Source organism: Corvus hawaiiensis, chromosome 14 (genome assembly GCF_020740725.1).
Source record: "Corvus hawaiiensis isolate bCorHaw1 chromosome 14, bCorHaw1.pri.cur, whole genome shotgun sequence".
In the NCBI taxonomy this organism is placed as follows: domain Eukaryota; kingdom Metazoa; phylum Chordata; class Aves; order Passeriformes; family Corvidae; genus Corvus; species Corvus hawaiiensis.
In genome coordinates, this window is record NC_063226.1 from 15,943,756 (window position 1) to 15,955,891 (window position 12,136).

At 39.7% G+C, this 12,136-nt stretch overlaps 1 protein-coding gene across 8 annotated transcripts in view; it reads right to left on the bottom strand.

Annotated features, from left to right (window-relative positions):
- Nucleotides 1-950: 950 nt before the first annotated feature.
- The window catches only part of MTMR1 (myotubularin related protein 1), a 38,967-nt gene continuing 27,781 nt past the window's right edge, over nucleotides 951-12,136 (bottom strand). For all 8 annotated transcript variants that reach the window (XM_048318701.1, XM_048318699.1, XM_048318707.1 and 5 more), the window contains one exon: nucleotides 951-2,206. In XM_048318701.1, the coding sequence (XP_048174658.1) occupies nucleotides 2,042-2,206 (165 nt within the window). In that variant the 3' untranslated portion in view covers nucleotides 951-2,041. The remainder of the gene's footprint in view (nucleotides 2,207-12,136) is intronic.

Here is a 12,136-nt window from a genome sequence, read left to right on the forward strand (position 1 = left end):
TCCAGTCATCGCTTTTGCAATAATTATAGAGAAAATGTTGTGATTATTAGCACAAATATAGAGAAAAACTTCAAAAGATTTTCTTTAGCGCTGCATTTTGGAGATAATGTGCTTTACTTTAATATACAGTTGAAACGTCAAGGAAATCTGAAGTACGGAAGAGTTTAATTCAATACCAGCTCAACATATTTTGGCAATGTAAAATTCACTGCTGGCACACTGTTCTGCAGAACCATTTTTACAGGGAGACATCTTTCATCTATTTATAAAAAGCCTGAGGTTGATTAACAGATGCAACATTGCAAGCCTTCCTAAACTGTGCTTGTGTAGGTGAATATTTATTATAAAAAGCATTCACTACAGTAAAAAGGACACGTTGAAATATCCTGCACTGCACAGTCAACGTGTAAGACTGGATACAGCACTTCAGCCTCTTCAGCTGAAGTCAGGAAGGTGCTCAGCAGCTCACTGGACTCATTAACTACGTGCTGGGTAGAGTTAATGCAGAGAACGAGACACAGAAAAGCACCGTCGTGTATTGGGAACAAATGTGCAGCAACAAATGAATACTCACAGTCAGTAAAACCCACAATCACCATATAGAATCAATAGGCTCTTAAGAATGGGGCTTAACTCCCACGAGCAGAACCTAGAGCAATACAAGCACGAGTCAAAAAGCAGAGCTGCAATATTTAAGTTTCCTAAGGAGAAGAACCAGATTTTCATGAAACACAGCAAGGAAAACAATCCAGGGAAAATTTGCTGCATGCACCATTTCTAGGCCTTCCAAGAATGCCAGTGAATAATTTTCTAAAAGGAGGAATGTTACAGTAATCAAATCTTTCCAATATGAGTGTTTTTGGGGGGAGATGCGAGAAAGTTGGGAATGTGTATTTAACATGACAACACAGTTAAATTATTCATTTACAGAAAAAATGCTAGTAGGAATCTAAAAAACAAAAAGCCAAGAGGCTTTATTTCAAGAAAACCAATTAATACCATATTATTCAAAAACTTTGTCAAACAATGTCATTGCAAGTTAAGGTCCTCAAAAGGGTTTGGACAGGCAGGATCTGTTTTCTGAAGGTGCAGCTTAAACCCACGGGAGGATGCATAGGTTTAACATCACATACACATGGGCATAAACGCACACAGCTTTGCATTTTGTGTGTACACTTAGAAACAAAACACACTTCACAATGTGGAGCTATACAGACTATACAATTTACACAGCTGGGTGTCATTCCAACCCCAAATATTACCATTTGCTAGAAAACAAACTTTTACTTTGTACAAGACCTCGACATGAGCAAGTTTGCCCCTCGCTCAGGAGGCTGAAACTGAACAATAAGCTAAACAGTCAAAAGACTTTATTTCAACTTGTACAAAAGGCATTAAAAAACCTAAAATACATGCTTTACCAAATATATTACATCATACAAGTCAGTGTGGTGTACTTGATAAATCCAGCTCAACTTCATCCACTTTTAATGGCATATTTAGTTTGAAATGTAAAACTGACTACACTGGAAAACATTTATTTTAAAATCAATTTCCAAGTGCATTACCTAAAAAAAATAAATTGCTCTAGCAAAAAAAAAATATATATATATTACTGAGTGAAATAAGGAGCTCCCATTCAGAAAAACATTTTGTGTTCTGTGTAAGCATCATGTGGCATTTCATCTGATTCTTTCAACCAGGCATCGTACTCTAGACAATGTGAGAGGCATTTTTCTGTCTGCTTGGCAGATGGATTCCTTTTTAGGATGGTTAAATTGTTAGTTGCTCAAAACAAAGTTTAATTTCACAATTGGTGATTTAGCTAGAGTGTCAAAACACATGTGGGAACTGCCAACAAGAAAATACATCACATCTATTGAAGCTCTTTTTGGCCTCATCGTGATAATATCAGACACAGAGTAAGGCATGTAGATCATAGCAATTACAAGTCACTCACAATCCTTTTGTGATGGGAAAAGCATTTCACCCTCCTCTGTGTTACCTGACACTGATTTTTTCACATGGCTTTTGTTCCACATCACACAGAGGTGTGCACTGGCGTAGCAGAATGGGAAGGAGATGAACCTCTGTCAGAGGAGGAGGAAATGGAACGCGTGGCAGCTTCCCGCTGCAAATCCTCAACCTTCTTCTGAAGCTCTGTCCGGATGGCCAGGAGCTCTTTAAGATTTTGGTGGATTGGAACCTGCCAGGTAAAGAAAGAAAAGGCTTACTTTGACTCTCATAGTGAATTATCTTTTCCCACAATGCTTCTGCTGTTGCCTTCAGTAACAAGGGATTCGACACTTGTGAATTTAAGTACATCAATATTTACGGAAAGTGTTTCTTTAGTCATTTGAAATGAAACATCGCAGGAAACTGTCCCTTTCCAATACCACAGCTGGCAGGGAACCTATTCAAAAGTGTTTGCAAATGGTTTTCATGGGATTCCAAACATACTCCAATAAATGTACCTGTATCCCACTGTCAGCTGGATGTAAAATGCCTTTCCTGGGAATGATTTCTCTGGCCTCTTGGGACAGGACTTACTTTATAAACAGAGTAGAATTCACAAAGCTGGCTCCATATGGAGCATCTTGTTACTCTTGTAACCAGGCATCTTTCCAGGAGTCTGACCCCTTCCAGTGAGAAAAGTGCAGCAGCCAAGTGAATGGTGCTTGGACCTCCCAGAGTCACACTCCAATAAACCTTTCACAGAAGTGCGTTGTACCGGTTTCTGCTTCTGACAGTACCCAACGAACACCAGAGATGCACCACTCTGCATCAGAGTTCTCAGCCCTTTCATATTCATCTCAAACATTCAACTATATCATGGCCAAAGGAAGATTCAAGCCACACTGGGTTTTGCAGCTGGATTTGTTATCTCAGACAAGCAGAGAGAACCCTCCCCCTCTTCCAAATTCCACAAGGCCAAAACAGTTTTACTGTAAGTTGCTTTTAATTTATTTTATCCTGTACAAACTCTAATTGTTTATAGCTTTTGGAAAGAGCAAGATGGGAAAAGAATTTAATTGCACTGATGCAACAATCATGGGGAAATGCAGCAGTGGGAGAGCTATGGATTGCTAGATGAGTGATTTACACCCTGGGCTTCTGGAATGCCAGGCTCCAGGGAATTGCACTCACCCACTATCACTTCCTACTGCTTAGCAGTGATTGTTAAGGCTGGGATGCACACCTGAGTTTGCCATTTGCACATGGTGCTGTGTGAAGGAAACAGCAAAAACCAGAAAGGGTTTTACTTGCTATCAATGCACAACTGAGTCACAACTTAAATTTTTGTCAATTCTGGCTTTTTAAAGAATATGCATCCAAAATCCATGCACTTGATATTTTCAAAACCTAACACAGAAAAATACCATTGAATTTTTAACTTTTGTTCTAACTTAAAACAGGAAAATAGTACCAGCAGTCTTTTTAGGTCTACAATTTTTTACCCATATATTTTTTCTTGTTTGATGATTAGCCCATGAACAGAAACTTCAGTGTATTCAGAAAGTACTGCTCCTGGTACCCTGGGAGTCATCAATTCATCCCGCATGTCATCTACAGCAATTTTAAAAGCATAACTTTTGGAGTCTTCAGCAGAAGAGTCTCTGCACACCACCAGCTCCCAACCACCCTGGAGCCCTGCCCTCACTGTGCAATGAATTCCCTCTCTTGCAGTTTTACCCTGCATCCACTATACAAACTCTTCAGCAAAAGTGAGGAAGTGAGGCCACAAACCTACAGATCTCCTTCACTAATCAAACACAAAGCACACCCTCCAGAAAGCCAATCTCATTTTTCTGAGGTACACTACAGAAAGTGTAAAAACCTAGAAACAAGGCAAAACTGAGCCTGCTGATGAATATTGTCCAAGATGCTGTAAATACACACTGTGGAAAATTTGAATTTCAGTAAATATTGAGATTTTCTGGAACTGGCACCCCCTGTATTTATTTTTTTCCCCTCAATAAAAGATCCCTTTCTCACAGACTCCTACTTTAGATTTCTTTAGGAAGACATTTTCCTGAAACATTTAGGTCCCTAACAGAGTGATTTACCATTGGAATCATCAGTCACACAAGCCCTGTGTCATGGGAGGTCTGTACACCTGATTTCTGCACAGCTGAACCACGACTCAGCAAACCAGACCCATTTCTCTCAGCCAGATTTCACACGGGCATCAGCTGCTGGGTTCCACTGCACAGAGCTCAGACACTCAAAAAGCAGCTCCATACAGTCGGCTTTTGGGGAGCCCACCACAAATCCCTCCAGGATACACCACACAAAAGCCACTGCAGGACTTGGCATGCTCTGTAAAGTGCTTTATGGAGGAAAAGTGTGGCTGCACCTCTCAGTCCCTCTGCATGCCCAGAGCCCAATTCACCAGGCACATGCTCCAACTTTGACGCAAGTGCTGTTCTCCCCACAGATCCATCCTGAAGAGCAGAGCTGCCTTTAAATAAATTAACTAAATAACAACAATGATGTTTAAAAAGCCTGTGTACATTCAAGTCACACACAAAACTCTTCAACATTAAGATTGCAAAATTATGCTCTCAAAGAATTAGGAGGTGTCAGAATGAAGATTACTTCTCCAAACTCAATTCAGCCTTCCTGTACACCTGTATAAAATCATTGGTCAAATAAATATTAAAATACTAGCTTCCCCCTTGTATTCCTCATTTACTCAGTGCACAGGCTGATGCTACTTAATTAATGAGAAGTTATTCAATATTTGGTTTTCTTTGCAGTGTCTGACCCCATCTTTTATTTATTCTTCTGAATTTAAAATGCTAAAGTTTCCTTTTTTGTACTTTCATCTCATATCAAGAAACAAATTTATTTCTGCGGCACCCTCATGAGATATGGGAGTATTAACACTCTACTTTTACAAACAAGGATCTGAAGCCAACACCTCCTAATTTTGCATACCTTGGATCTCAAACTGGTTTAACAGAGACCTTGGGAATTCTACTGTTGGGGCATGTGGGTATCAAGCAGGACATGCACTAAATAAGGAGGACACACAGAGTGACCATTCTGCTCCCAGTGAGTTCCCTTACAGCAGAGGAATCCTGTGGCAAAGGTGGGGAGAAACCTCGTTTCTCCCAGGGGACAACTCTTCCTCTGCCTGCAGCCATGTCCCCTCCAGCCTACTTTCCCAGGCTCTCTTCCATGGGTTGAACAAAAAGCAAACACCTGGGGCATTATTCACTCCCAGCTCCTATTCCCAACTAGTCACAACTCTCTCACAGACTCGGTATAAAATCCATCTCTCAGTCCTTTTATTTATTCTCAGTTCTTGAGAATCCATTGAGATTGCTGCAGCCGCAGACCTCCAAACTGGATGAATTTCTTCCAGGATATGAGCAGGACCATTTCTGAAATATAATCTCTCTTACTAAAACCTTATGTTTGCCCTAGAGATGGAACATTTATAGAAAAACAGCCACTTGCCCCAACAGAAGTCCACAAGACCAACATTTTCATATGGGAAAACATTTTTCTTAGTCACACTCTCATGAGAAACTGAGCCTTCTTGGATGAAGTTTTACAAAACAATTCAGTTAGACACACATACCTGGGGACACAGGATACAAACCATTAGAGCCCAGCTAAGCTGTAAGCAAGTCAGAGTAGGATCTTATAGTGGGGAAAAAAAGGGTCACCTTCAAAATATTGGCCATCTTTCAATAAGGGCATGTTAGATTTAAACACTGCAAGACAGTTCCACATAAATATCATCATGCCATTTCATCTAGTAGTGTAAACACAAAGGATTTTCTGATAGGATGCCTTTCCCAGGAAAAGATTCTTTTCAACTGCCTTTAACACAGCATCATGTAGATGCACATGATATTAAACAATAAAATTCCAGAAATAGGATTCACACATTAAACTTCCAATACACACTTTAATTTCATGAAATAACACACCAAATTCAGTCTAGAAAAATCTCAAGCGGCTCAATTTTCAAGCACCTGACAATAGCTGATTTTTTAGTAATAAAAGTTCATGTTAAAATTACATAATCATGGGGCAAGTAAAAGGTGGTATAGGCAGCTGAAGTATCAAAGAAGTTCCTACAAAAAGACCTGAAAAGCAGCCTGGCATGAGGAGCCATGTTTTCCTCCAGATGTCTTCAATTCTGTTACTGTAACTGCCCTTTTTTGGAAAAAAAGCAGCAAATTGAAATGTGAAAGAATGAAAATACAGAGTGAAGGCGGGGAGGGGGAAATGCCCAAAACAAAGCCTCGACCTCAAGCTATGTGTTTCAGGGTCTTTTTTTTTTAACAAAATCATTAAGAGAAACATGGAATTACGCAGTTTCCTGGAAGCCTCTTTCCATCTTAGATGGAGGAGAAGAGTAAAAAGATGAAGCATCATGAATTAAATTCTGTCATGAGAAACATTAAAATTAAACTCAGTTAGCTTCTACACTTCCTAAACACTTATTCCCAGGCAGACCTGTTGCTGTCAGTGTAGCTTCAAACCATCCTGTACAAATTTTTACAGATAACCATCTCCATTTTTGTCACTTCACCCTGTTCTATTTCATCATGAGATTCCTCTTCCAAACAAAGCCTTCTTCAGAAGGAAATGGGGCCAACAACCTTCACAATAACACCTGTAATGGCTTGCTGTGAACGAGGCTCTTCTTCACTTTGCCACTGTTTAGAATAAAAGGAAATGGAAGAGTGACAAAGTCTGTAAGGAACAAGAAGTTTGAAGATCATTTATTAAAAGATCTTGTTACCACCTTAACCCTGCAAGTGTTACTTGCACAGCACAAGTAGTGTCTCCAAGGTAAGCTTTTATTACTGTCTTGTTAAGAAATCATGTAATTGGTTTGTCTAAGATGAATTTGTTGGGAGGCTGACAGCAACTGTACTGTTTTCTACTCTCTCATTCTGCCTCTCAAATTAGGAGTGGAAGCTCAAAAGATGACTCTGGACCTATCACCCAGCTGCATTCAAGTTATTTTTGCTGCTCTAGTCCACAGATTTTCAGCAGAGTGTGCATCCTTTCCTTTGTCACACCAGTGTCCCCAGAGTGATGCTGCCAGGCAACACTCAGCCTCTACAGCCAGGTCCATCATTTCTGTCCATAACCCAGCTAAAAGCACAGACCTATTTCTGCTGCACGAGAGGAGCCTACATAGATGAAACCTAACCCAGCAGTGCATCTACAGTTTGGCTGGGCTGGAAAACTGCCTGGGCCATTGCTCTTCAGGATGTGCTATTTATTTAAACTATTACCTCAATGTGCTGAAAAACAGTAAATTTCACTTCTGTGATTTAACAAAATAATCCAGTAAAAATGAAGTAGAAACATAAAAGTGAATGTACTACATGCCTTTTAATGGATTTTGGAGGGTTAACCTCATCAAAAAATTCTGCCATGTACTATTTATAAGAAATAGAAATAGATTTCTCTAGACACATAAAATTTACTACAAACAGTTAGAAGCTGATCACTCCAAAACAAAATTGGCACTTACATCTAATATAGCTAGCAACAGAACCAAACAGCAACAAGAATTTGGAGTTCACCAGCAGCACTAAGCAGTGGGGAAAGGGCCTGGATCCTCTGGCCTCACTCCAGGCATTAACCAAAAAGCTGGAAGAATCTACCTGCAATGCTTCAGGAAGACTTTTCAGAGGTTTTCTTTTTCCCTTGTGTAGTTTGTTTTTCTTTCCTTGCCTTTTATTTTTTTTTTTCCAATTGTTACTGTAATATTGACTCAGGAAGTCAGACTACATGCTGCTCCCCTACCTCATAACCAATTTTTTCCAGCCTCTTATCCAAACCCTGTGCCCCAAGTCCTTGTATCCATCCTGAGCAACACCCTGAGCACTGAATATAAGCTTTACAGACTTCTCCCTGTTGTTGACAATTCTGGCATCCTTCTGTTTGGCTTTAAACTCTAACCAAATTTTGTATCATCACATTCAAATCCCTAGCTTTATTCCACTCCCTCTATTTCACTTAATTATCTTAAGGAACTAATTTTTTGCTCTGTAAACAAAAAAAATAAAAAGAATATTCAATTAATCAGGAAGACTTTATTTAGGGAGATTAACAGTTTTTCCTGTTTTTTCCCATTTCAACATTCCTCTAAGTTTCTAGTTCAACTTTTCTTCATCAAGCCATGATTCAACATAGGACCTGATCCCGTCCTCATACAACCTATTTATTCACCTGTAGCTACCTTCAACTTTTGCACTTCTTCCCTGTTACTTGCTTCTTCTCCCTTCCCTTCCTTATCCAGGATATTGCCAGCTGCCCTGTCTCCCCAAAGAGTTTCTCCTCTCTGGTACATGCAGTCTCTTTCCCTGTAAGCCTTGACATGATTCTTACACTACTAATGACACCTGCAATATCTGAAATCCCATTCCCAAACAGTAAAAAGCAGTAAAATGCTGCAAAAATTGAGTGAGCCAAGTAACATTCTTCACTCAGGAAGAACTGATTGTAGGTTCCTGCAAATTGACCAGTTAAAATGGGTGGGGGGTTATTTTCCTGATTTAGCTTCCTTTGCTGCCTATTTCATTCAAAAGCAGGTGCTTTTCCTCCACCTTATCGATAGGGTAGCTACTGCCTATACTGAGCAGAAAAATACTTAGAACACTGCTAAAAACATTCTTTATTGCTTAAAATACCATTGATATGAAACCATTTTTTAAACTGAATTATCCACATACATCAAAAGCAGAACCTGGTGTAGTGTAATGCTGAGCACACACGACTTCACAGTTATGATGAATTATTCCTGCTGGGGAAGGATTTGAGGAAAAATACTGGTTTTTTTTAAACTATGCCCACAGAGAAACTATAATTATGCTATACCATAGACATACTACATCCCATATAAAAACCATCTAGGCATAAGGCAGTTTCATTTCCTCAAAAATTCAAGCCTTCCTCTTCACAGAATTATTACAGTTCACTTTCAGTATTGATTTTCAAATTTTCATTCCCAAGGAATCCTTCAGGATCCTGAAGTGCTTTTGGATAGCAAAATTTGTCAACACAAGGATAGATACAAGAGAAATTATAATAGCTACTCACTTACAGTACCGCCAAGTCTTAATTGGATGGATATCTACTGTGTGTTACTGTACGAGCTCAAGGACAGTCATTCACATGAAAATTGTTCAACAGTGAATGCATTTTGTCTTGTTCAGTGAGCACACTTTATCTATTTTAGCAACAGGGAAGAAAGGCTGCAGAAGAAAATGGTTATTTTAAATTCATTGCTTGATGTAAGACTGTCAGTTTTCCAAAAACCTACTCTGTGCATTGGAAAGACAACAGTATCTTTCACTTGAGCTTTTTGTTTCTCTCTGTGAAGAACTGGAACTCTGAGAGCGTAGTTAACAGGATACTTGTAGCAAAAGGCAATCTCAAATGACTAAGACAGCAGTTTTCAATAATAGTCAATACTTCCACACTTCTTGTAGAGGTGTGCTCCTGAGAAACTAAGCAAAAACCCCTGGCCTTCCAGAAAAGCAAGGACTAGCAAACAGAAATTATGAATCCTACCAGGTGGGAACTGGAACAACTGATAGATTTCCAGACTCAGGAAACTGCACATGCTACAAGCTGATTGTTAAAACCTACAGCCATTGCTTGTTAAAACCTACAGCCCATTTAGATTTAGACAGCTGAGACATGACAGAAATTGAGTGCTTGCCCTTCCAAATGTGTTAGAAACTCTCAAAAATGAAGATTATTTGCACAGTACTAGCTTCTCCCATTCTGTGCATGTTCTGATGCTCATTACAGGATAACAATTTATTTTTCTCAGGTAACTACAGTTTCTTTTAGCATCCAGGATAAGCAGTTAGTCTCTATTTTATTCCATACTGATTGAATACTGAGACTTTTATCTGTAGATGAAAGTTATCTGTGATAAATCAGACTCTGGAAATCTTGACACTCAACTAGAGAGAAGCTACCAGGTTGTCTTGGGGTGACTTTAGGATGTGTATCCCATATCACTGCCCTATGCCCAGAAATTAATTTTTGTGCCTTTTTATGCCTTTAAACTGAGCCTGAGAGGGGGAAGGAAAAACTGAGCAAAACTTTCTCAAAGCAGTTTGCAGCTTGTTCAAGGTCACACACAGATAGCAGGTTTTTTTCCCAGCTGTGGCAGGGGAGGGAGGAGGCACCCAGTTTGCTGCTTTCCAGTCAGCTTTTGGCCAGTTGTTCAGCTTATTTTTCTCTGGAGAGAGACTGAGAGTTGAACTTTGCTTTTCCTTTCCTGGAATTTCAGATTTGCTCCCTTTTCTACTGGACTGCTTCAATATCAGAGCACATCGGGAGGACTTTCCACCGAGCACAGAGGGCCTGGCCCTGGGCCAAGCCCCAGCTCTGATGAGACCAAAGGGAGGACTCTGACACTTCCCCAGTTTTTTTCTCCACAGCCAGAGATTTTTATTAATTAGCATTATTTTCCTTTTCTCGTGTGTTTGTTAAATAAATAGTTTTTTTTCTCTTTCACTTTCCTTTGAGGAAAATTTATTTTTTCCCGAACCTGGTGGGGGAGGGGGTGGTCTGTGACCTGCCTCCTCTCAGAGGATATATTTCTAAATTTGGCCAAACCGGTACACAGGTACTGGCCAAAACCTGCCTCATCTCACAAGAAACCCTTTATTAACTGCAGGGATGGAATCTCCTTTGCTAAGGTTAACATTCAGCCGTCCAACCCACAAGGCAGTTCCTTCTCCTGACATCTCCTGCCTTGCTCTTTCATTCAAACAGAGGGACTCAGAATCAGCAATGCCAAGCAGTTCCAGAGCCATGTGATAGCTCTGTCCTGCCACAAAATGGTGGTAAATCAAATGTGTGGACTTTCAAAAATATCATAACGAATGTCAACTTGCTCAGAGAGGAACACACTAGGCAGTGAGACTGAAGGTAGAGATAAATACATGAACACTCCACATGCCAGGCAGCAAGTTATATGCAGGAAGTTACACATTATCCTGTTACATGCAGGATAAACCCTTTCAGTAATTATGTTTTCCAGTTTATTGTCAGCAATTTTCCCAGTGACACTCAGGATCTTATTTGTTGTTTTCGCTATACGATATTTTGTGTTTATTGACACTGAAGCTCAGCTAACATCTGATTGCTCAATTGTTCAACACATCAAATCCTTCTGCAATAGCAGCAAATAAAAGCAGCAACTGTAAGCTGCTTTTATTTACATACTTTACAGTTATTTCTGTATATACTGAACAAACAGCTTTACTTATTCCTACCTTTCCCTTTCACATCTTTAAGTGAGCTGCTAACCTGCCAACAGAAATTCCCTGGCTCTTCCACAGAAGTTTTGGGATTGCCTTTAGCACATGATCCCATTCCAGTAGCTGAATTGAATTTCTAGGTTATAGATGATGCTAGCCTTTTACTCTGGATGACAGTCCACACACGAAGGAAAGAATGAATTTGAAAAATTACAGGGATTTCTATGGTATTAACACTAACACTGTGGCCAAATTTACAGAACAGAGCTTGAAGAAAAATTACCAGGCATAGAAAAATAAAAAAAACCCCACATATAATGAAAATCAAACTAAGCCCTGTCCTCCAAGGGTTAAAACATCATTTCCAAGAAAGCATAAAAAGAACTAAACATATCCTAATAGACTGTGCAAAATTTGGTGACTAAAATGCATTATTTTCCTTGCCTTGCCTCTCACAGCTTGGATTGAAAGGACCAGAACTTTTACTCATGGTCTGCACATATGAATGATAGGGTATGTTGGTTCAAAAATACTGTCCCTGCGGAGATCATATTCAAGAACATGATTGTTGTGTTCTCCCCACCTTCCAGAGTTGTCCAAAGAGATACTAATGACATCTGGCAGCCAGAACTCAAACCAGTATCAAGAAGAGGACAAAATGACTATCTAGAAAAGGGAAAAATATATATCAGCTGAAAAAAATTCAAAAGCATCGTATTATCTAATGTACTCCAGACTAGTAGGGTCATCTGTAAGGCCAGGAGCACATACCCACAGAGCCCACACCTCTGCAGGAGAGAATGGAGGAGCTTCTCTTCCACATGCCACATACAAATACACATTTCTCCAACTCAAAGAAAGGGCAAATCTGA